We start from the raw sequence: 25,220 nt of genomic DNA on the forward strand, positions 1-25,220 counted from the left end.
CTGCTAATAAAAAAGTGCTGGTGCTGAGTCCTTGCAAGTCCTAGCTCCGCTACACCACTGAACACCACTAACACCATATTTTGCAGCTTAGACACAGCTTTAAGTATAACTGGGAGCTAAAGTAGTTAACAGTGTTGACCTTTCAGAGGTATCATTCAACTAATCTTTTACCCTGACAGATGCTGTTTTCTGTTGTGCCACTCATATGGAAGCCTGCTTCACAGCTGCAGTGTTGCATTCTGTCGAATTTGGCACAGCGTGGCTTACGACTGAAAGCCGGATCATTTGTTACACTCCATGCTGGTGGTACTAAAAGACAGGGAAGGAAGAAATTGCCTCCAGAACATCTGACACTGTGGGGATGTATACACCATCATTTCTACAAGAAAGTAGGGAAAAGGTCTATCCTTTCTTATTCCTCTTCCTCCTCCTAAAGCACTCTCCATTTACACAAGTTCCCATTCTGTCTTTCTTTTTCTTGTAATTATTCCAAAATTTATGCAAAGGGGCCTTTTCCCCCTCCAAAACATTTGGGTGAAAATGTTTACATTCAGATAAGGGAAACCTCAGGACCACGTGTTCCTTCCTCCCCTTGCACAAGGGGAGGAGATTACAAGGTCAGCTTCTGGTCTGAAGCAAACCACACTTTGCAGTTTGGTCCCCAAACATGGCAAAAATTACTGTTTGAGCAAATAATAGTTTACCACAGCTGGGCGCAACAGCAAACCACGGTTTGCTGCACACCAAAGGCTTCTAAACTCCTCCCCTGATACATGGAGGGAAGAAGGAACTTCCAGGGTCTCTCACCATCCACACCCACCCCACTCTCTCAATCTCTTATTTAGGCTTAAATATTCCTCATTTCCATCCTCTTTCACTCATCAGCAAAATACATACCTGTCTGGGTTTGATACTGGCAGTTGGGACCAGTCCACTCCTGTGGACAAATGCATTTGTATTGGTCACCTCCATCAACACAGGATCCCCCATTCTGGCATAGATAGCTTGTGCATTCACTGATATCTAAGAAAAAACAAATAAAATAATAAAATGTATGAGCTTAATTGGGGGCGGGGGGGAGTCATCTATGAGCTCCTTCTGAACTTCTTCAGCGAAAGCTATAGAATTTTGCCTGGAGGAGGCAATCTCCTACCATTAGAAGACCTAAGGGGTGTACACCTGCTGCAAAATGATGCTGAGGTCCCTCCATTGGCTTTGGTCAGGGACAGCCCTACCATTAGGCAGAGTAGGGCCATTGTCTCAGGTGGCAGATGCTGGAGGGCAGGAGTGGAACCCCCCTGGCCTTTCCTCCTGAGCTTCTGGCCATTACCTCCTTTTGGAGGACAGAGCTGTGTGTGACATACAGCCTGTTCTGCACCCCCTAAACTAATACGCTGCCCTTGGGTGTGGTAGAAGACTGTACCCCATTGCCAGTGTTGAAGACTGAAGTGCCAGACCAGCTGGCATGTGTGTGTGGAATGAAGGCGGGCAACCACATTTGCTGCAGGTATGCTTTACAACACATGAACCGCAAATGGCAGAGAGGCATGTCTGGGGACCCACAAGTCCACTACCCAGGCTCACCATGGTGAGTACCTCACCACCCTCCTTGGGCAAACATGATAAACTCCAGTCTTCCTCCTGATCTGGGAACTGGGGAGGGGAACAGGGTGCCTCAGAAGCACACAGGGGCACACTTACATAATTTTAGACTCTGGACTGAACAGTCTTATGTTCACTTACTTCAAAATGTGGTATGCCAGTACGGTGGCCATGCATCCTCTTTTACAGAGGACAATCCTCTGTTTGAAGGGCTGCCAGAGGGCCATCCTCTGTTTGAAATTGTCCTCTGTTTGAACAGCTGTCCTGTCCAAGTCCAGTTTAAAGAACCATAAGAACTATTGCACCTGTACAGCAGACTGGACAGTCATCTATTTCAAGGCATCAGCTATTTGAAGGGCTGTCCAAGTGTGTTATATAGATAAAGCACCACCAGAAGAGCTGGGCCTTAAAGGTGCCCATCAACAGAACCTAGACAGGAGACCCAGCAAGGCACACAGGTCACCTAGTCTCAGTCTTCCATACTTGACTTAGATTCCTGCATTCAGCAGGGGGCTGAACGCGATGGTCTTACAGGCCCCTTCCAACCCTACTATTCTATGATTCTACTGTGGGGAGATTTGCTATATTTCTATTTAAGTTACAATAATTATTTCTAAATTTGCATCTATATATATACATTAGCACATTCAAATTATATGCAAATGTGCCCTCTTTTTTGTTGAGACATGTCCTTTCTTCTTGCCGTTCATACGTGGCCACCCTATATGCCAGTCTTCTCCTCATTCTGCTGAGTAGTGGGCCCTTGGACTTCTGCCCTGAAGTCTTCTCCTAATGGCACCACTGGAAGCACCAGCCACAGCCCTCCTCTCAAGCTTGGAGCTGGAGCTGCACTGGAGATCCTCTTCACAGTCATGCTGTCCATCTGAGGTGCTCAAAGATCCTCAGAAGTGCAGTGCAAGGGCAGGAATGATCCCTTGCTCTCCTCTCCAGCTGAAAAGAAGGGATGCGTCTTGCCATTTTCATGCTGCAGTCTCAAGGCATCCTGAGGGCTTGAAGCTGAGGAGGAGAGCCGGGGTTGGCCTTAACCTTGCACTGAGTTTTGCAGGCACAGTGCAAGGTCAAAACAGGCCCCTTGGGAGAAAAGTCAGAGTAACCCTGGCAAACCTCACATTTTTGGTTGGGCTATGAAGGGCAGCCAAAATGTGTAGACTTGCGGGCATGTTCTTAAACTCCTGGACACTTGTTGAGGAGACACAGCCCCAAACCTGGGCTCCTGGGTGTGCATAAGTGTGATGCTTAAGGCCACGGCTGGCGTCAAGGGTTGGCATGGTTGGACACCTGCCAAGGCCCCACACCCCAGCAGCGGATCCACTGATAAGAGCTCCCTCCTCTCCTTCTATGTTGCAACCTGCTGGTTCACCCACCTCTTGCTCTGGCATAGAGGTAAGTGAGCAAGAAAACAGCAGTGGTGGTGAGAAGAAGGAACAGTAGCTGCCACTGGCAGCTTGCTCATTGGCTCTCCACCCGGCAAGCAAGCAGGTGGCCACCATGATGAGGAAAAGGAGGAACAGTAACAGTGGGTGGTAATGGTGGTGAGGAAGTAGATTCACTGAGGCGGGCGGCCCATTGAGGGTGTCTTGTCCAAGGGCCCTCCAGACGCTGGAGCCAGCCCTGCTTATGACGACCTGTTTGCCGATCACATGTTACACCTTTGTTCCAGGAAACACTAGCATGTGTTACCCGTGGTGAGCACAACTGCTCTGTAAGGTGTGGAGATATCTTCTCTCACACTGGCTCAATGAGTCTGCCTGCCTCACCTGCCCCAACCCCACAAATATGAGGAGGGGGGCATGGTGCCAAAAAGAAATACAGACACCAGCAATACGTTTGCCATGTGGAAATTTGCCACAAGGGCTAGGCAGTTTCCTCCAAGTTTTGAAATGTCCACATTTATTTCTTGAAGGCAAAAGACCCTGAACAGAAGAAGTGAAGTCCCACAGAATTCCTTTCTCTGCAAGAATTGGGCCAGATTGCCCCCAAATTCCTGTTCACCTAAGGCCCCCTTTCACCTCTCCCCGGCTTATTATGTGTTGAAATAATTAGTGTGGTGGAATTCCTTGAAGAAACGGGCTTTGAATGCTGTGTGGGTTGCAGTTGCTTTGCATCTGCCCAAAGCCAAGTTCTCCTGCTCATCATCAATAGAATATTCTAAATAATCAGGGGTCACCAGACCATGAAGTTATTGAATGAGCAGCCAAGGAGTCGTGACCTTCGCCCCCATGTCCTTGAACGTTCCACTGAGTTGAGATTCCCATCTGGTTTGTTGCGGTGAGTGTGTGCACTGGACCTCAGCAACACCTGGGCCAGGCAATGGTTGGACGTGTTGTAAACTTGTAATGCAAATGACAGTCACTGCTCAGGTATTTGAAAGGGAGGAAAGTGCAGGGTTCCCCCCACCCCTGTGCAGAAGCCAGCTGCCAGCCGCTTTCTGCGTGTGTGTTAGGGAAGAGAATGTGGAAGAAAAGCAGAATCGATGTAGATTATATGAATCACTGTCCTCATCCCTGCCACTCACTGGATTCTATCTGGCTAATACAGTGCCTCGGAATCTCTTTGAGAGACTAAACTTCCACCTTCTCAGCCACAATGGAGAGCCGCAGCTCAGCCAGTGGCTCAATGGCTCATTAGCATTTCACACAATGGGACGGGAATTCCCTTAAACAAACAGTGCTGTCCGCATGCAGGGGCCTGAATGGTCTAAGCGCCCTAAGGAGGAGCGTGTGAAAATTCAAACCACACAGACCAGGGCAGGAATTTTTGCATCCAGTTAACTTCTTTTTTTTAAGAGTCAGGAAAATAGATGCAAATACACTGTGTGTGAGAGTGAGAGAGATTGTCCCGTACACCCTTCAATAGATACATACTTTAATTCAATCCAATGCTTGAGATGAAGAATTCTCCATCAAATGGCAATGCATGAGGAAGGACCGATCTCTTAAGAAGAAACAAAGGGGTCCGGGGTCCTGCAACAAAATGTAGCAGCATGGGAAGCTCCCTGACCATGATTGCTGCCATTCCGTTCCCCCTTCCCCTACTTGTCTGTTTCCCTCTGCCCACAACAGTTAGCTGGCCACTGAGCATGCCTAATCATTATTAGGCTGTTTTGGAGATCACCTCCCTTTTTTTTTCTTTCTTTCTAAAAGTGTTTTCCCGCAAACACTGGGGATCCCCCAAACCAGCTGATACCTACCTCGTGTGTGTGTGTATGAGGGGGCACTTTGGCTATGTAAGCAGTGGCACTTACATGAATAAACCTTTATTGCTGAAATGGCCTATGGCCGCCATTACAGTTTCAATGGCACTTACAAGCTGAACATTGGAAGCAGAGGGAATTATTTTTAAAAATTTAGTTATTTCTATCCACCTATATTATATATAATGATAATTAATTAATTTGCATTATCCTTATATTTGTTTCCTTTTCAAATCATTTCACATAACTCTGATGGTTAAAACTTCTCATTCTTAACTTTGAGACTTCATCAGACCTTCTTCACTGGGGAAAACAGTATACTTTATAGTTTTACAGTTTAATACTGTAGGATTCCGTGTGTTCCAACAAGCATTTTAAAATATTCTAAAGGAGACCTTCACACTGAGCTTTTATCCTGCGATTGAGATTGCTCCTTCACAGACGTTTGCAGGCTGTTTACATGACACCGTGATCATAGATTCATAGAATAGCTGGGTTGGAAGGGGCCTACAAGGCCATCGAGTCCAACCCCCTGCTCAATGCAGGAATCCAAGTCACAGCATCCCTGACAGATGGCTGTCCAGCCTCGTCTTGAATGCCTCCGGTGTGGGAGAGCCCACCACCTCCCTAGGTAATTGGTTCCGATCATTCAAGGAGTCTTCTGCACTAAATGCCCTTTGTTCCATTTTTTAAAAGATCACAGATAATGAGCTATCAAATTACCCTGTTGTGTTCTGCTTCAGTTTCCTCCATGAAAACAGTAAAAGTGGCAAGAAGAAGAGCGAGATCAATGAAAGATAATGGAAGACTCAGATACAGGGAGAAGGCGGGGAAAGGAGGTAGGGGAAAAGGAAGCACGTGAAAAAGGGAGTCATTGTAATCCTGCATTTAAAATGGAAGGAGAAAGCCTCATTTTAAATGCAGGATTTTAGGCTGGTATACAGATGCCCTCAGGAAGGCTGCCACCTTGTCCTACCTCTGCCCCTCGTCTTTAACAGCAGGCTGAGTGAAAGAAATTTAACAAGTTAAGAATGTTCTGGCATGGAGGCAAGTGATGGGAAAAGCGTCACCTATTTCATGCTACTGTTTAAAGCAGAGGTGCAAGGTCAGAAAAAAATGTGGCAACCCTAAGTAAGCTAGAGGCCAATTTCTTTGGCTTAAAGCAGCTAATAATTTCCTCCCTTACATTTTATTAAACAAAAGACAAATATAAAAAATATAATTTAGAGATAAATGTAGACTAATGAAAAATTATTGTTCAACATATAATTTTTATGCCACTGGTTCCAAAATTAACAAACATTTCAGGAGAGTCTACATTTAGCAAATCTGTTTAAATAACCAGTGTTCCAAGATTTAATTAACCATGCATTAATATCTGGTATGAGCACAGATCTCACATTTTTGGCGAAAGCACAGTTATAATAAAATTATTCAGCAATTTCAAAGAAAACTGATTTACTGTGTCATTCCTGCACCCACAATCACTTGCCAACTTTGGCAAATCATGGCTTTGGACTGTAGTGGGTACACTGTAAGTCGTCGATCTGCAGGTGTTATGCCCTGTAACTTTTGCTGTAGCTACGCACCTTTTAGGGCACAATCCTAAACTTGAATTAAGAACATAAGAAGAGCCCTGCTGGATCAGACCAAGGGTCCATCTAGTCTAGCATTCTGTTTACATGGTGGCCAACTAGCTGCCCACAGGAATCCCACAAGCGAGACATGAGTGCAATAGCACCTTTCTGGTCATGTGCCCCAGCAATTGGTATACAATAGGCCTTCTGCCTCTGATACTGGAGGTAATATATAGCCATCATGACTAGTAGCCATGGATAGCCCTATCTTCCATCAACTTGTCTAAGCCCCTCTTAAAGCCATCCAGACTGGTAGCCATGACTACATCTTGTGGTAGTGAATGCCATACTTGAACTATGTGGGCCATGTGAAGAAGAACTTCCTTTAATCTGTTCTGAATTTGTCACCATTCAGCTTCTTGGGATGACCTTGGGTTCTAGTATTATGAAAGAGAGAGAGAAAATGCCCCCACTCTGCACCCCCTCCACACCACTGCAGAATTCTGTATACTCTCTCAGTTCTCCCCCTTATTCACCTTTTTTCTAAGCTAAGCAGTCCCAGACATTGTGACTTTTCCTTATAGGTTATAAGTTGCTCCAGCCCCTGGATCATTTGGGTTGCTGCATTATGCCAACTGATTTCTGAATTACACCAGCTAAAGGGCTATAGGATTTGATGGAAGCCCCTTTATGCTAGTGGAATTTGAGGTACACTGTTGGCCTGAAAGATAAATCAGAGGAACTGCCCAGATATGCCAGTGGAACAGTCTGCCTGCAGTCTCCTGGAGCACCCCTCCCACAATGCCTGGCTGTGAGGAAGGGCCCCCTCAGAGCCAAACACCTGGGCCTGGCCATGGCCAGCTGTCTGAAGAGCCACACCAGTCAGAGCACCCGACACAGCCCTTCAGACAGCCTGCCCTTGGAGATGGCGGCAGTGGTGGCGGTGGCAACCAGGTGAGGGACAGAGACAGGGTGGGGACACAGCAGTCATGGCGGTGGCGGCAATGCGGGGGTGGGGAGCAGCAGTGCTGCTGCTACCAGGAGCCAGGAAGAGCCATGCGGCTCAAGCAGCCGATCAGGAGAGGCAACGGATAATGCCCCGATCCGTTGCCTTCAGGGCTGACCTTGCCCATTGCAACTGCTACTGCACCACCATCCATCCCTGGAGCACCGCTGCTTTTGGTGCTGTGGCAAATATTGATTTTCAGCAGTAATTGCCACAATGGAAAAGGGGCTGGCAGCTCTCCCTGGAGTGCCCATGCCTCACTCTGAGGAAAGGGCCCTTTCTCAGAACAAGGCATTAGGCAAGGTGGCCCAAAAGAGCATCCCAGTGCCACAGCATTCTTGTCTTCTTGTGGCTACAGGCAAACACAATATAACATCTCTTCCAGCATTTAAAATGTGTGTGTTAATCCAAATGCCTTCTCACCATCGCATAACACTCTTCTGCCCAGTAAATAAGTTTTAATAGCAGTAATTATGTATAATTTTCTTGTTTGCCAATCTGGATAAACCACATCTTGGCAGAAGGCATGTTTGCAAATAAGAATATTAGAGTAATAATTACAATGTTTGTGCCATGCCAGTCACTTTTTCAGATTCTAGCATCTGTTATTACAAATAAATTATCTATTATAGGTTTTGATTTATGCCTGGATCTAATAACAGTGAATAACAGTCACATGGATTCAAAACAATAGGCAATATTCAGGGTATATAACTCTTATGGTCCATATGAAAGACTGTATTTTTAAGTCCAGATTAATGGTTTTAGAATAACTACCACTCTAGTTCAAATTACACAGATTAGGATCATCACTCCACCAATAAGCATATATCAAAACTCTCTCTTTTGCTGCTTTAGGTACAACAGTGAGAAGTCTGGTCACAGATAAATTATCTGTATCAACTTATCTTGATTTCATGCCATTAGGCATATCCTAAAAACATTTGATCTTACATTCCAGGTTCCTAAACAATATTGTTCTTTACAGCATCGGATTTTCTTTTCACCACCAGACACATCCACAGCTGAGTGTCCTTTCAGCTTTGGCCCAGCCGCTTCACTTTTTCTGGCGCTACTTGGAAATTCCCTCTGCTCTTCCCCAGTAGTATATTGGACACCTTCCGACCTGAGGGGCTCCTCTTCCGGCGTCATATCTTTTAGCCTTGTGATACGTTCCATGGGGTTTTCTTGGCAAGAATACTGGAGTGGGTTGCCATTTCCTTCTCCAGTGGACCACATTTTGTCAGAACTCTCTGCCATGACCTGTCCGTCTTGGGTGGCCCTGCACGGCATAGCTTATGGCTTCACTGAGTTATGCAAGCCCCTTCACCACAACAAGGCAGTGATCCATGAAGGGGGAATGCTTATTTAACTTATATGCAGAGTACATCATGAGAAACGCTGGGTTGGATGAATCACAGGTCGGAATTAAAATTGCTGGGAGAATTATCAACAACCTCTGATATGCAGACGATACCACCCTAATGGGAGAAAGCGAAGAGGATCTAAACAGCCTCTTCTTGAGGGTGAAAGAGGAGAGTGCAAAAGCTGGTTTGAAACTCAACATTAAAAAAACGAAGATCATGGCATCTGGCCCCATCACTTCCTGGCATATAGAAGGGGAAGAAATGGAAGCAGTGACAGATTTTACTTTCTTGGGCTCCAAGATCACGGCAGACGGTGACTGTAGCCATGAAATTAAAAGATGCTTGCTCCTTGGGAGGAAAGCTATGGCCAACCTAGACAGCATAGTAAGAAGCAGAGACATCACCTTGCCGACAAAGGTCCGTCTAATCAAAGCTATGGTTTTCCCAGTAGTAATGTATGGCTGTGAGAGCTGGACTATAAGGAAGGCTGAGCGCCGAAGAACTGATGCTTTCGAACTGTAGTGCTGGAGAAGACTCTTATGAGTCCCTTGGACTGCAAGGAGGTCAAACCAGTCCATACTAAAGGAAATCAACCCTGACTGCTCATTGGAAGGACAGATCCTGAAGCTGAAGCTCAAATATTTTGGCCACCTAATATGAAGAGAAAAGTCACTGGAAAAGACCCTGATGCTGGGAAAGACTGAAGGCAAAAGGAGAAGGGGACGGCAGAGGATGAGATGGCTAGATTGCATCACCGATACAATGAATATGAACTTGAGCACACTCCGGGAGAGAGCGCAGGACAGGAAGGCCTGGCGTGCCATGGTCCATGGGGTCACGAAGAGTCGGACACGACTGAACGACTGAACAACAACAAAAAACATTTGAGAATAGAGCCACAAATTCCTTAGTCATTACTTCTTCCAAGTGTTCATCATAATTTCTAAGACCAACCTAGACCACTCCATCTTGACAATATGACAAAAATGGCCTTTCTGAAGCTGCTATTCGCATTTTTGGTGCCAATGGGAGTTTCCCTTGAAATGCTGTGGTTTCAGAAAAGCCATTTTTGTTAGAACTGTGGCAGTTAAGAATGTAAGAAGAGCCCTGCTGAATCAGACCGAAGGCCTCTCTAGTCCTGCATTCTGTTCCCACATTGGCCAACCAGACGCCTATGGGAAGCCCACAAGCAGGACATAAGCATAATGGCACCGTCCTGCTTGTATTCCCCAGCAACTGGTATACAGAGGCATACTACCTCTGATCCTACAGGTAATATGTAGCCATCATGACTTGTAGCTACTGAGGCTTTCTACACTTTTATTGTGCGCTTGTGGTTCCTCACTGAAGGTAGTTTGCTGGTCCTTTACACAACATCGTCATCCTCCAGGGCCTCTCCTGTGCTTTACAACCATTTTAGCTTTTTTTTTTTCCTAACGAGGAAAGTCTGGTATATTTCTGAATGGTGTTACAGAACTCTCATGTATTTGTGAAATTCCGCTATACCACAGCACCACATAGTAGTTGTGTAATGGAACATACAGAAAGGCAGAGAAAGGAAAAGCCCAGAAAAAAACATGTGTAAAGGAGCTGATCTTAATCCCACAAAGAATCCAGAAGAAGAAGCCTCAGTAAAGGTGCAGTGCAGGATTAAAGCCTCATGCAGAAAAGCCTATTGTTAGCCTCAGCCTCCATTAATTTGTCTAATCTCCTTTCAAAGCCACAGTCATGCGCTGTGTGAAGAAATACTTTCATTTGTCTGTCCTGCGTCTCTTACCACTCAGTTTCCTAGGATGACCCCAGGTTCTAGGATTATCCACCTTCCCCACATCATGCATAATTTTATACACCTCTATCATGTCCCCCCTTATTCAACCCTTTTCTAAGCTGAAAACTCCCCCTCCCCACCCCAATGGTCCCAAGGCGATTCCCCATGGCTGCTATTCACATAACAAAAATGTGCACATTAATTGGTTCACACAATTAACACAATGTCTAGCTTTATCGTAACCTTGCACATTAGTCAGGAACAAAGCTTTGCATAAGAGTGGCTGCTTTGGTGGTATTCTTCAAACAGTATCATGTACAGTCTTGTATGATAACTGGATGGAAAGGAATAAAAGGGCAAAGTACCTTTGCACTGAGGAAGCTCTCCAGACCAGCTGCCATTTGGCTGACACACTCGAGAACTGGAACCAATGAGCTGAAATCCAGGATCACAGGTAAAATGGACTTCATGGTCTACCATATTCTTGGTACCAAATCTTTTGCCATTCAGTGGGGCATCCAGTGCAGGGCAGAACACTACAAGCACAGTTGGGTTACACAGGGGTTAGAAGATATTTGGTTAGTTGCTCCCAGAGGAAATAGGGCAGAAATTCACAGAAGTATTCTTGTGTATTACGATCTGGATTATTGACTGTGTGCATGGTGACAGTTGATTGATGATTGGATTCACATCACAATGAAGTCATCCTTTGCTTGCTTTACCATGAAGCAATTGAGAAGCAAATGCAGATAACAAAGTCCAACTCAAACCTCATCCTTCTGACAACAAGCCATATTACTAGCATGTACAACATCCTTTCTAATCTTATCAGCAACTACTAGAAATGTAGCTATTTTAGGTACGCTCCCCAGATTATTAAAGCCTCTACAGAATTCAGTTATTGACACATTAAGTACATCTCTCCGTTTCTGGAGATGTATTTCTGTGTCTCCAAAAATGCTGGGCAAGAGCTTAAGAATTTAGAATAATCCCTTTGGATTCCATGTATGTAATTTTCCAAATCCACTAGTTCTTGGACCTACTTATATGACCTGGCAGTGGCTACTTGAAAAGCCTGAGGAGACCAACTGCCACCTTTTGGCAAGTGGCTTCTATGAACCTACCAGCAGATGTAGCATAGGAAGCTAGTCCATCATGGACTATTCCAAATGGCATTGGCTCTCCAGAGTCTCAGCGGAGTTCTTTGCCATCACCTGCTGTCCGATCACTTTAACTGGAGAAGCTGAAGGTTGAACCCTGTGTGCAAAGCATGTGCTCTACCACTGAGCTATGGTCCCTTCCATTATATACTCTTTTTGGTAAGCTCTGGAAAACAGGATTGCCAAGGCATGGTGCAAATTGGATTCAGTGGTAGTGGCTAGAGATGGGGCTACAAGGCCCCACTCTAAAGAAAGGTAGCCACATTTAAACCCAGTTGAAATTAATGCAGCTTCAATTAGTAATGAATGCACTGAAAATGCTTCTATAACAGGTGTCTCTCACCTGCCACTGAGATAACAGTCCTTTCAACACAGAGGCTGTTAAATAACTGATCTGTGTTTGCTGATCTGTGTTTGCAAAGTCCCTCTAGCCTCTGTGTCATGAAAGCATATAAGGGTTTAAAACTTTGGCTCCTGAGTCAAGAACTAGGCTTTTTGGGGTCGTAAAATGTCCTCCATGTTTAAAGTACTGAGTAAAGGAAGGGCATGGTTATTAACAATTTTGGTGCCATCCTCCATGTTCTCCTAGAAATGGATCAGACCCTGTTCACTCGTTCAAAAGATGGGATTGGAACCATGCTTAGAAGGGCTGACTATCCTTAAACTTTATCTCTTTTGATTTTATTTAATGATAAGTTCTGATTCTAATACTTCCATACCTCTATATTATATCATAAACATATTTGTATTTCTGTCATACTTTTAAGAATCTATTACCATTTTAAACTTGACCTTTTTATTTTGCAGCTCTTATAGCCTGTTTGTTGTTTATGGTAGATAGTAACACCTGTTGTGCTCTCTTCCTAATATCTGTTTAGTGCTTAGGAAGACGAAGATGGCAAGAGCTAAAAGCCTCTATCCCAGATTCACATTTTCAGAATTCACACTCCTATAGTGGCCCAATGAATTGTTCAGAGCTGCCATTAAGAAAAGTTGTCAAGAAGCTGGATTCTCACATAGAGTCAAAAGTACTTTCCTGTTGGTAGTTCTATTTCCCTGCCTGTTCTGATTCGGGTTGTACCAAATTGACAAAGACCATGTCCCAGCCATTTCATCCACCTCAAAATTGGCTGTTTTGTCTCAACTATATTTCAGGAGTGAGGCAAAATTCTTTTTTGGGAGGTGGGGATAGAAAATTGGAATGGCTGCCATTTTGTTTTCCTAGAAAGTCCTGTTTTAAGGTGCTTTTGAATTTTGGGAAGTTCAAAATGGCTGCCACCCTTGCCACTCACTGGGAACTGCCATTATAATGAACAGCAGTTGAAATCTACAGAAAACCCACAGTGGACCAATGTTTCTCTAGCAGCTTCTTTAATATGAGAGGTGCAGCATTAAATATCATTCCAAAGAAAGGACAGTGACAGAATCAAGCTCGTTTAAAATTTAAAACCGTTCCATACAATGCTATTTTTAAACCAGAACTACTAGCAAAAATGCTTTTTTAACATCTGGATTTTAAAAAAAGAAAAAAGAATGTCTTGCAGAAAATCCTGAAGATGTTCCATTCAAAAGCAAACCCAGTGGAAAGGCATCCCAAGCCAATGTGGTGTGTGTGTGTGTGTGTGTGTGTGTGTGTGTGTGAGAGAGAGAGAGAGAGAGAGAGATAACAGTGCAATCCTAGCCATGTCTAATCAGAAGTAAGACCCACTGAGTTCAGTGGAACTAATTCTGAAGCAAACCAACAAAACAATTTGGAGGGAGGGTTGATTTGGAATTGGGAGAAGGACCATTTCACAAAATGATTTCTCCTCAAATTATGGAGTCAGTTCCACAAACGTTTGGTAAAATCACTCTTCTCCCCAGCTCTAGTTTTGATCTTCTGTGAAGCACCTTCTGTACTTCACAATACATTTTTGAATGGTTTTAAAGTTTTCAAATTGTGCTTTAAAGGTTGTTTTTTTAAAATTAAATTGTTGCAAGTTTTAACTGTAAGTCTCCTGGTGCGGTCATATTTGGGCTGATAGGCAATTCATAAATGTACAAATAAGTTAATCAGTTAAATAAAGACCACTGCACATCCACTCTGTAGAGCCGGTATGACAACCTTTATTGCAAATAACAGACTGTTGTAGCCCTGCGGAGTAAGGAATGGCCTTTCCCCAGACTTTTGTATAATGGATAGCTAAGAATGCTTGGACGTTGATGTGGGGCTGTCTCCAGGTTTGAGGGCACCTTGGGCAAATCGGACTCCCTCCTCCAGCAGAAGGCACCGGAAGCATTATTTGGCAGTGGAAGGCAGCAGTGGGTAGCAGCATTCCAAGCAGCACTGGGTTTGGGGCCACTTTTCGAGAGCCAATGTGGTGTAGTGGCTAGAGTGTTGGACTGAGAGTCGGGAGATCTGCGGTCTACTCCCCACTCAGCCATGGAAGCTCACTGGGTGACTTTGGGCCAGTCATAGACTCTCAGCCCAACCTCCCTCCTAGGGTTGTTGTTGTGAGGATAAAATGAAGAGGAGGAGGATTATGTACGCTGCCTTGGGTTCCTTGCCAGAGGATAAAAGGCGGGATATAAATGTAATAAATAAATAAATAAATAATATTCACATTTCCCTCAATGCAGTGGAGGCTGGTGGTTCCAATGTCCGTGGAGTAGTGAATCCGCTCCAGGTTTCAGGCAAAACTCTAAAGGAGTTCTTTAGAGTTCTGAGTGGTTCTGACTGAAACCCAAGGCGGATACATTGCCCCACTGACACTGAAGTCACCAGCTTCCACTGCCACAATGCCCCAGAGTGCATTGGATTCACTGTGGGAAATTTAAATGGTGGCTAGAACCAGCTGCTCAGTGCTATTCAGAGTGTTGACCTTTTAAGGGATGCTCAAGGCAGGCATCAGCAGTGGGCTGTGCCAACTGCACAAGGATGTCTGCTGGCAATGCTGGTCCTCCACTGATAGTTACAAAATGCTCGCTAAGGATGCATGGCTGGCTGGTGGCTTCTAGTTGTTGACACACTTGACTGCGTTGGTGAGGCTGGTGAAAAAGAGTTTGGCAGCTGGAATATAACCATAGAAGAAGAGAAATAGTTTTGCATACCTATGGATGGGCTGTCCAGTGCCATGCAGTTTGCTTTGCGTGGAGCTAATGGTGCTGGCTCTGTCTATCTGAATGCCTGCCTGCTTCCCCCACCCCCACCCCCAGCTCAACCCGTATATTCACAAATATTACAAAACACAGTGTAATTCTCCAATTCCCTCTCCTCCCAAGGAAACTGACCCTGTACAAATGGCATCTGCTGAAACTCCAGCCTGAGAACTGGGGAGCCACCAAATAATCTCATGTATTTGAGGAATGCCTCTAAAGAATGCACAGAGGTGGCTCAGTGAAGATGAATTCTGCAGACAAAGCAGATCTCTGCTCTGTGACAGATGCACAGGGAAGGAATGAGAGCAATATTGCTGCTTGTGGCCCATCGACATGGCTGGGGAGTGGTATGTTTGGCACAATGATGCACTGAGATCTAGTATCCTAGGGAGAAATGCTTACTGAAGATGTCACTTTCTACAAAGTGACATTCATTTTAAGCTTCCCTAAGAGATTTGCAAATGTCTGAAAGCTGTGAAAGGTTTTGGTGTTTGTTAGTTTTTTAGTGCTAACTTCTCAACCTTTCAGGTTGCATGTGATCAATACCCTGAATCAGAGCATCATTTCCTTCAAATCATACATTGATGTGGGGGAAGCAAATGGTCCGTCATTCCAGTTGCTACTCATTCACATGGATTAGTAAAATCAGCAACGAGGAAGGAAGGGGGGTAGCGTCACATCTCAACAGCGATGGTAGCGTGACACACCTGCGCTCACAATGAAGCACTTTTTGATCAGATGCTTTCAGTTTTGGAGGGAGGTTTCCCACTCTCATTGCTCCTAGGAACCAACCCTTAGATCTTTTCCACTCTGCAATGCACAGGAGCTCAAATGGAGGACTCTGATAGCAGGATCCAGGTGTAATAACTTGCTAGAGCAGGGTGACTACAACTCCCATCATCTCTAACCATTGGCCAAACTGGCTGGGGCTGATGGGAGTCCAAGTCCAACAATGTATGGAGGGTCTCATATTCCTCAACCCTGTGGATGGGTCTGCTGTTCTCTGCTGTGCTTTCAGCGCCATCACTGCAGTGGTCAAAGGCTGGTATCGCAGCTAGCAACTCAACAAGGGTCAAATGGCCCAAGGAGCCAATAGGGTTCTACCTGTCCCTGCCTTACCACCTCCACTTTAAAGTTCTAATTTTTACCAGTTGGTGGGTCTGGGGTGGCTTTAGCCACTGTGTTTTGCAGAGTTGTCAGTCGGTGTTTCATGATTCGTATTCCCTCTGCAAATCGTGTTTCCTGCCCCTTTAGAAGTTGCTGCATTTGGCGGATGGTAGCCAGAAGATGCTGCTTGCTCATGCAGTTCTGTGGAAAGAAGCAGCTGGGTCAGTGCTTTAAGCATATCACACAGTTGCGGACACTGCTGCCTTATCTGTATATTAAGTATCATAGTTAAGTACAATTCCAAAGCAGTTTGTCCCACTGTCTCCTCCGCACTTCCTTCAAGGGGCTCAGGGTACCATTTTAACCTCACATAAACCCTGTGAGGTGGGATAGGCTGAGCCATTGTGATTTGCCCAATGCCACCCAGTGAGACCCATAGCTGAGCAGAGAATTAAACTGGATGGTCACTTCACACAATACATTTTGAATGGAAAGACATGAAACAATTTGTATACACTCAAAACTGTAAGATGTGCATTTGTCAAATGTGTTTAAGGCTGCAGTCCTATGCACAGCTAACTTGGGAGTAAACCCCCTTGAACACACTGCTGCTTACTTCTGTGTAAACATGTGTAGGATTGCGTTGCGCTTGAGTGCAGTGCATGCATAGCTCTGCGCATCCATTTCCCTAGCAATATAGTCAAAGGAGTTGATATTATGCTGGCTGCTCCTTAGCTGTCCCCGTGTTTTAGGTTCATCCCACACAGCAAGCAAATCCAATGCTTGCTATTTGGGGTGAATGCTATTTGGGGTTCCTGTTGCTGGTCGTCATCTTCATTGCCAGTACTGGTCAACTGAAGATTGGGTCCAGCCCGCTCAGTGCAAGTGCCAGAAGAACATGGGTCTGTATTGGCCCCAGGAGTGTAACCAAGTCACCTGTAGTGTTAGAGTGGCCTAGAGACCCATAATGCTTGCTTAAGTTCATTATTGGTCCAATTCCCTTGCTAGTAAGCCTCTGAGCATGTGAAGATGAGTAAAAGGGCCGATAGCATGGCCTAGCACATTCCATACTAATGAGTAGAGTGCTTTATCAAGCACTCTGCCTGGAAAGCAAAGTTTGTTTGTCTTAAAGCTGCAGGTGGCTGTGCTGAGAACCAGACACTGTTAGTCCATGCTGGGAATGAATGCTAGGAGGTGCTTGCTGCTGTTATGCTGCCTCATTGCTAACATGTATGGTATAAAACCCATTGTACCCCATGGCTCTGGGTTCAGAGAAGCTGTCTGATCCAACCATTGGGTACGCCTGTGTGCTGAAGTTACACAATAAAGTACTCCTTGTAAGTAAACCTGGGTCTGATTTATCACTATCTTGGCACCTCTAAATTAAGAGGTCAAAGCCCATGGCCAGGGCAATACAGGGTCTTGGACAGTGCTGAGGAGCAACTAGCATAGGTGGGAGCTGATGAGGTCATTACCTCACAATTGTCACTGGCTGCCATGCTGCCAATCCATGGTCTGAGTTCTCCACACCTGGGTCAGTGATAGGACAGCCAACCTTTGATTCCAAGAATATTATCTTTCTAGGAAGGGGCAGAGTGTAGAACCTGGTGGTTCAGCAGTGGAGTCTGAATGGAATCTGGCAGGTTATGGGTGAAATCTCACATGATCTGTGTGGTCATGAGCAGAGCTTGACAGAAATGGGGAGTTCTTTGGCATTTCAAACCCAGTACTAGAAGCCAGGGTTTTGTTTTTTGTTTTGACTAGAACAGTGAAGTGCTTGTTGGCTGTTTCATAGAATCATAGAATAGAAGGGTTGGAAGGGGCCTACAAGGCCATCGAGTCCAACCGCCTGCTCAATGCAGGAATCCAAGTCAGAGCATCCCTGGCAGATGGCTGTCCAGCCTCATCTTGAATGCCACCAGTGTCAGAGAGCCCACCACCTCCCTAGGGAATTGGTTCTATTGTTGTATTGCTCTAACAGTCAGGATGTTTTTCCTGATGTTCAGCCAGAATCTGGCTTTCTGTAACTTGAGCCCATTATCCCATGTCCTGCACTCTGGGATGATCAAGAAGAGATCCTGGCCTTCCTCTCTGGGACAACCTTTCAAGTACTTGAGGAGCGCTATCCTATCTCCCCTCAGTCTTCTCTTCTCAAGGCTAAACATGCCCAGCCCTTTCAGTCTCTCTTCATAGGGCTTTGTTTCCAGTCCCCTGATCATCTTTGTTGCCCTCCTCTGAACCTTCTCCAGCTTGTCTGCATCCTTCTTAAAATGTGGTGCCTAGAACTGGGCACAGTACTCCAGAAGAGGCCTAACCAGTGTTGAGTAGAGGGGAACTAGTACTTCCCGGGATTTGGAAGCTATGCTTCTATTAATGCAGCCCAAAAGAGCATTGGCCTTTTTTGCAGCCACATCACATTGTTGGCTCATATTACGCTTGTGATCTACAACAATTCCCAGATCCTTCTCGCTTGTAGTGTTGTTGAGCCACGTATCCCCATCTTGTAACTGTGCATTTGGTTTCTTTTTCCTAGGTGCAGAACTTGGCATTTATCCCTATTAAATGTCATTCTGTTGTTTTCTGCCCAGTGCTCTAGTCTATCCAGATCACTTTGAATTTTGTTTCTGTCTTCCAAAGTATTAGCTATCCTGCCCAATTTTGTGTCATCTGCAAATTTGATCAGCATTCCCTGCACGTCCTCCTCCAAGTCATTAATAAAAATGTTGAAGAGCACCGGGCCCAGGACTGAGCCCTGCGGTACCCCGCTTGTTACCTCTTCCCAGTTTGAGAAGATCCCATTGATAAGGACTCTTTCAGTCCGATTCTGTAGCCAACTGTGGATCCACCAGATCGTTGTTTCAAGCCCACTTTTAGCTAGTTTGCTAATCAGGATATCATGGGGCACTTTGGCGAAAGCTTTGCTGAAGTCGAGGTATATGATGTCTACAGCATTCCCACGGTCCACAAGGGAGGTTACTTGATCAAAAAATGAGATCAGATTTGTCTGGCAGGACTTGTTTTTGACAAATCCATGTTGGCTTCGAGTAATCACTGCATTGTTTTCAAGGTGCTTACAGATAGATTGCTTTATCATCTGCTCCAGAATTTTCCCAGGGATTGATGTCAGACTGACTGGTCTGTAGTTCCCAGGTTCCTCCTTTTTACCCTTTTTGAAGATAGGGACAACATTAGCCCTCCTCTAGTCATCTGGCACTTCCCCCATCCTCCATGATTTCTCAAAGAGAATAGACAGCGGTTCTGAGAGTTCTTCTGCCAGTTCCTTTATTACTCTAGGGTGCAGTTCATCTGGCCCTGGAGATTTGAACTCATTCAAAGTAATTTGGTGTTCCTTGACCATATGCCTATCTATCTCAAGCTGCAATCCTGCCCCTTTGGCCTGTACTTTGCCTTTGCCAGGGGGGTCATAGACCCTCTTTTGGGAGAAGACTGAGCCAAAGTAGGAATTGAGCACTTTTGCCTTTTCTTTGTCATCTGTTATCATTTTGCCATCCTTATTTAGTAGCTGAACCACCATTTCTCTCCTCTGTCTTTTACTATGCACGTAGCTGAAGAAAGCCTTTTTGTTGCTTTTAGCATCCCTCACTAACCTCAGCTTGTTCTCAGCTTTAGCCTTCCTGATGCCATCCCTGCAATTCTGTGCTACCTGCTTGTACTCTTCCTTTGTTGCTTGGCCTTCTTTCCACTTCCTATATGTGTCCTTTTTTCTTTTCCGGTCATCTCTAAGCTTTTTGTGAAGCCATATTGGCTTCTTCTGTTGTCTTCCCCCTTTTCTTCTTGTTGGAATTGTTTGTAATTGTGCCTTGAGAATTTCCTTTTTTTAAAGCTCCCACCCATCTTGGACTCCTTTTCTCGTTAGAGTCACTCGCCATGGGACCTTACTTATCATTGTTCTGTTTGGTAGCGTTGTCCAACCTGGTGCCTTCCAGATGTGTTGGGCTACATCCTCTCATCATTCCCAGGCAGCAAAACCAATGGTCATGCTGACTGGGGATGATGGAGAACGTAGGAAGCTGCCTTACACTGCGGGCTTTTCTACATGGAAAATTTATCATGCACTCGTCATTCCATACTCATAGCTGGTTACAGGTTCTTTAGACAACATTGTTTTGCTTCTGTGTCTAACCAGCACTTTCGGCGAGGTTTTTAGAGCAGGGAAAATGCAGCATTTAATTGTGAAAGTGAAAGAAAGCGTGATTTCCTTGTGTATATTTGTGCTATTCCTCTGTACCACAATGCCACCTAGAGGTTATATAGCAGAAAAGCAGGAAAAGAAATGTTCCTCGTGTAGCATTTGGATCTCAATTCTGTGATGAAACCAAAAGTAGATACAGTGGGATTAACAGCCTTGTGTAGAAAAGCTTCATGACAGACCATGGGTCCATCTAGCCAGGTACTGTCTACACTGACTGATTGGTAGCAGCTGTCCAGGGTTTCAGGCAGGAGTTCTTCCAACCCTACCTGGAGATACCAGGGATTGAACCTGGGATCTTCTGCATGCAAAGCATATGCTCTACCACTGAGCTACTGTGCTGTAATCCATCCCATCTGGAGGGCACTAGGTTGAGGGAGGCTGCCCTAGTCACTTGGTCCCATGCCTTCCAAGGGCTCCAGGATTGGTGCAAAGTTGGTAGGGCCCCTTAAGTAGTCTGGGCCCCACCGAGTGCATAAACCTGCCATCTACTACTGCTGGCTGTGTTATGCCTATATAGGGCTTATCTACATTAAGCTAAAATCCCACAACTTTGCCAGGGCTTCTCCTTCCGGATTCCTTGTGGGATTATGAGTGGCACCTTTCCACAGGGTTTTCTCCTTTTTTTTTTCTTTCTGGGCAAGTTCTATATGTTTCATTATAAAGCCACTAGATGGCACTGTGATATTGCTGCAGTAAAGCGCCATTTCATCAGTACACCATAGATTTACCACGGTTCATAGTGGGAGGAGGGAAAATGCTGGACTTTCATCATCATGAAAAAAAATGCGCAATAAAGTGGGAGGTGCCCTTGAGGATGACGACATCGTGTATAGGACCTGCAAACTTCTGTGAGTGACCAATCATGAATGCGCAATAAATGCCTTTTGTAGAAATGGCCATAGACTAGGCATGTATACCAGATTTTTTAAAAAATTTATTCCTTCCACTTTTTATCCCATAACAAGAAGGGAAAATGTTCAGAGGCACTTTCAGTGTCATATGAGAAACACTTTCATGTAAATGTCAGCCTAGTAGAGAGCAGATGGAACATGAGGGTGCTATTCAGCGGCTGCTGACCCTGCTCTGTGAGCTCTGCGTTTCCTTTATGCCCTGTGCCAAGATGCTTACCCTCATTTGCCTGTGTCTTGGCATGTGCAAGATGTGCGCCGCCATGGAGCATAAAGGGAAGTCTTCCACAGCAATGTTATCTATGACCCAAAGGTTTGATACCTATATCAAAATGAGTATCTATATGGATATCTATACTTATATCCACCCATTAATGCATATCTATATCTATGCATATTGATCAGTGCACATCTGTCACGTACCTACGCATATATCTTTGTCTATGCTTATCAGTGTCAGCCTTCCCCAACCTGGTGCCCTCCAGATGTGTTTGACTACAACTCCCAGCATCTCCCAGCCAGCATGATTAGCTGGGAGATGCTGTGAATTGTAGTCAAGCACATCTGGATGGCACCAGGTTGGGGAAGGTTGATCTGTCTATTCACACAGAGAGAGAGTTTTCACTCTGAAATTGACTTTCTTTGTGAATTGCAGAACTCCACCAGGATTTAAAAGCTAATATTGGGGGCTGGAGCCAGCTCAAACTGAGTGACCACCGCCACAGACACAGCATACCTGACTTTTCTTGCATGTTTAATAAGTAAGAATCTAATTGCAGTATTTCCTATAAGGATGTGCTGGGGCAGAAAGGTTTCTTCTTGCCCAAGACTCTTATCATATGTGGCATGCAGCAGCAGACTGCAAAAAAGGAAGGCACACTGCATACTTTTATAATAAGCTCTTTGTCAAAGGGTTATTTTTAACCTGAACCACTGCGGTACACTTAACCATAATAAACTCCACCAAGGAGCAGCTCACTCAGTCCATGCTGATATTCCAGCAGGGTGACTTAGAATCACTTGGTCTGTGATTACTTGATTGGACCTGTTTATTTAGGCATTCATAGAGAAACAGGTTGAGTTTATTTTTTTAGTCCAGTGAGAGGGTTGCTGTTGCATATTCAACCAATATGATGCAAGAAATGTAGCTAGCAATAAGGTGCAGAGCAAAATCAGTTGCAAAAGTAAGCATTATAAGCCCAGTCCAAAGCTACACTCAGCTCTTCGCCTAGGCTAGTGTGGAGGAAACTGAGAATTATGTGATGGAAAGGCTATTTTTCTTTGGATTCAAATTTCCCCCAATGAAATACTGCTATTACTTTAGGCAATTATGCTTATTGTACTCCCTTTGTATCAGTTACCTTTGCACCTTTTAACTGACTTTGTTGCTTGCACGTCTTTTCTGATTTGCAACACATATACCATGTCTCTTGTCTGTTGATCTAAAGCTGAAAGTTAGAAGATGTATATAAAAGCCAGAGAGCACTAACTGTCATCATCTTACATTGCTGTTACCTTTGGCAAGAGAGCCGAAAGAAAGAGCTAGAAAAGTTCAGCCTTTTCAGCAAAAGTTAGCAAAAGAACTGTTGCTCATTTTACTGTCAAGGAGAGCTGCTTTTCTTTTTCACGCATTGCACATATATTTCCACCACCACCACCAAATTATTAAAATATAGATGTTCTTTTTAAAAAAAGCAAGAAAAATCTTTTCCAAATGAAACAGCAACAACTGGTGGACTGGGAAAGAGAAAGCGGCATAGATGAGCACTTACCTGGGAAGCCCGAGATTCCTGACATGACGTTAGGCACAAGAAAAGAAAGAGGCTGTATTGCAATCCAGAAATCATGGTATTGTTATTCCAAGATAAAAATCCTTCGCGTTGGAGGAGTACTTGCCTAAGCAGCTTCCTCAACAGTCGAGTTGCCCTGGCTGCAAATCAGTGTGGAAAGACGGCAACCGAGCTCCTTTGCTCAGATCAGAAATGACTGCAGCATCACACAGCAGGTTTCCTAAAGAGTAAAACTTCTCATTGGTAGACTGCCTGTGGTGCAAGTGAGCTGTCGCATAGGAGCGGTTTACCACCCCCGCCCCATTTTACACCTAAGATTGTTGGCTCTTCCTGGGAAGCTGACTTGCTTTGTTTCTGCTGCTCAGTGATAACTAGTATAAGCAAAAAGTCCCCCCATCCATCCCTGCTCCCAATTTTAAGAAGCAACATGTCTATTGGGGTAAAAAAAGAAGTATATGATGGATATGTCCTGCTCAAACTGGACAATAATTATGGATAGTATTTGGATTTAATAGAACCTTCCCTCCCAACCCAGCAGGGGTGGGGAACCTGTGATCCTCAAGAAGTTGTTGGACTACAGCACCTATCACCCCCAACCACTGGCCATGCTGGCTGGGGCTTGTAGTAGTTGCAGTCCAACAACATCTGGAGGACAACAGATGTTGTTGGACTGACTAACAGTAATCATGAATGCAGTAATCATGAATCCCCACCCCTGACTAACAGTAACCATGAATGCTGCCTGTGTATGCATGGGGGTGGGGGTTGGAGACTGCTTGTATTTGCTAGTCAGGAGGCAGAAGGGAAAATGGTAATAATGCTTAGTGTTTATATACCATTCCACACAATTAGTGCAGCAATCATTGCAATAACTTTGTAAGGTGGGACAGTATTATGATCCTTAGTACTATTTGCTATGGTAGTGGAGTGGCTCAAGGCCAAACTACATGGGTTGTACCCTATGTTAATCTAACTTAGGTCCCATTAATTTCAATGGGTCTACTCAAAGTAGAACTAACATTGTATACAACTCCATCTTATGTTATTCATGTTTTTATATATAAAAAACATGTGCTCAACTCATCCAACAACCCTAAAAATATACATGAATGTGTTCTGGAGTCTTTTTACTACACAAAGCCATTTTCCAATGTATCATGGGGTGGTAAAATGCCCCACAAACTCAAGTGTGTCTCTAGTATCCTAAGTGTTGTTGTTCAGTCATTAAGATGTTTCCGACTCTTCGTGACCCAATGGACCATAGCCCACCAAGCCTTCCTGTCCTCTGCTCTCTCCTGGAGTGTGCTCAAGTTCATATTTATTGCTTCGGTGATGCTATCTAGCCATCTCATCCTCTGCCGTCCCCTTCTCCTTTTGCCTTCAATCTTTCCCAGCATCAGGGCCTTTTCCAGGGAGTTTTCCAGATGCCATGATTTAGTTTTCTTAATGGTGAATTTCAAACCAGCTTTTGCACTCTCCACTTTCACCCTCAACAAGAAGCTCATTAGATCCTCTTCGCTTTCTGCCATTAGATCTTTAGATCCTCTTCGCTTTCTGCCATTAGAGTGGTATCGTCTGTGTATCCGAGGTTGTTGATAATTCTCCCGGCAATCTTAATTCCGACCTGTGATTCATCCAACCCGGCGTTTCTCATGATGTACTCTGCATATAAGTTAAATAAGCAGGGCGACAATATGCAGCCTTGTCGTACACTTTTCCCAATTTTGAACCAATCGGTTGTTCCATGTCCGGTTCTTACTGTTGCTTCTTGACCCTGGTACGGGTTTCTCAGGTGACAGGTAAGGTGGTCTGGTACTCCCATCTCTTTAAGAGTTTGCCACAGTTTATTGTGATCCACACAATCAAAGGCTTTAGCGTAGCCCATGAAGCAGAAATAGACGTTTTTCTGGAATTCTCTTGCTTTCTCCATGATTCAGCGAATGTTGGCGATTTGATCTCTAGTTCCTCTGCCTCTTCGGAACCCAGCTTGTACTTCCAGTAGTTCCCGGTTCACATACTGCTGAAGCCTAGCTTGTAGGATTTTGAGCATCACCTTGCTGGCATGTGAAATGAGTGCAATTGTACAGTAGTTTGAACACCCTTTGGCATTGCCCTTCTTTGGATTTGGAATGTAAACTGACCTTTTCCAGTCTTGTGGCCACTGTTGAGTGTTCCAAATTTGTTGGCATATTGAGTGCAGCGTTTTAAGAGCATCATCTTTTAGGATTTTAAATAGCTCAGCTGGAAGACTGTCATCTCTGCTAGCTTTGTTGTTAGTAATGCTTCCTAAGGCCCACTTGATTTCACTCTCTAGGATGTCCGGCTCAAGTTCAGTGACCGCACTATCATGGCTATCAGGGACATTAAGAT

The 25,220-nt window shown here is 44.7% G+C and overlaps 1 protein-coding gene across 1 annotated transcript in view; it reads right to left on the reverse strand.

Annotated features, from left to right (window-relative positions):
- The window catches only part of FBLN7 (fibulin 7), a 39,552-nt gene extending 16,645 nt beyond the window's left edge, over positions 1 to 22,907 (reverse strand). Inside the window, exons 1-5 of the mRNA XM_084832830.1 lie at positions 22,833 to 22,907; positions 15,981 to 16,140; positions 10,900 to 11,070; positions 898 to 1,023; positions 172 to 309 (exon numbers count right to left, since the gene is read on the reverse strand). Of these exons, the coding sequence (XP_084688956.1) occupies positions 172 to 309; positions 898 to 1,023; positions 10,900 to 11,070; positions 15,981 to 16,140; positions 22,833 to 22,907 (670 nt within the window). The remainder of the gene's footprint in view (positions 1 to 171; positions 310 to 897; positions 1,024 to 10,899; positions 11,071 to 15,980; positions 16,141 to 22,832) is intronic.
- Positions 22,908 to 25,220: the final 2,313 nt, after the last annotated feature.

Source organism: Heloderma suspectum, chromosome 1 (assembly GCF_057233095.1).
Source record: "Heloderma suspectum isolate Gila_16-S chromosome 1, 16-S_ref, whole genome shotgun sequence".
NCBI classification, from domain to species: Eukaryota; Metazoa; Chordata; class Lepidosauria; order Squamata; family Helodermatidae; genus Heloderma; species Heloderma suspectum.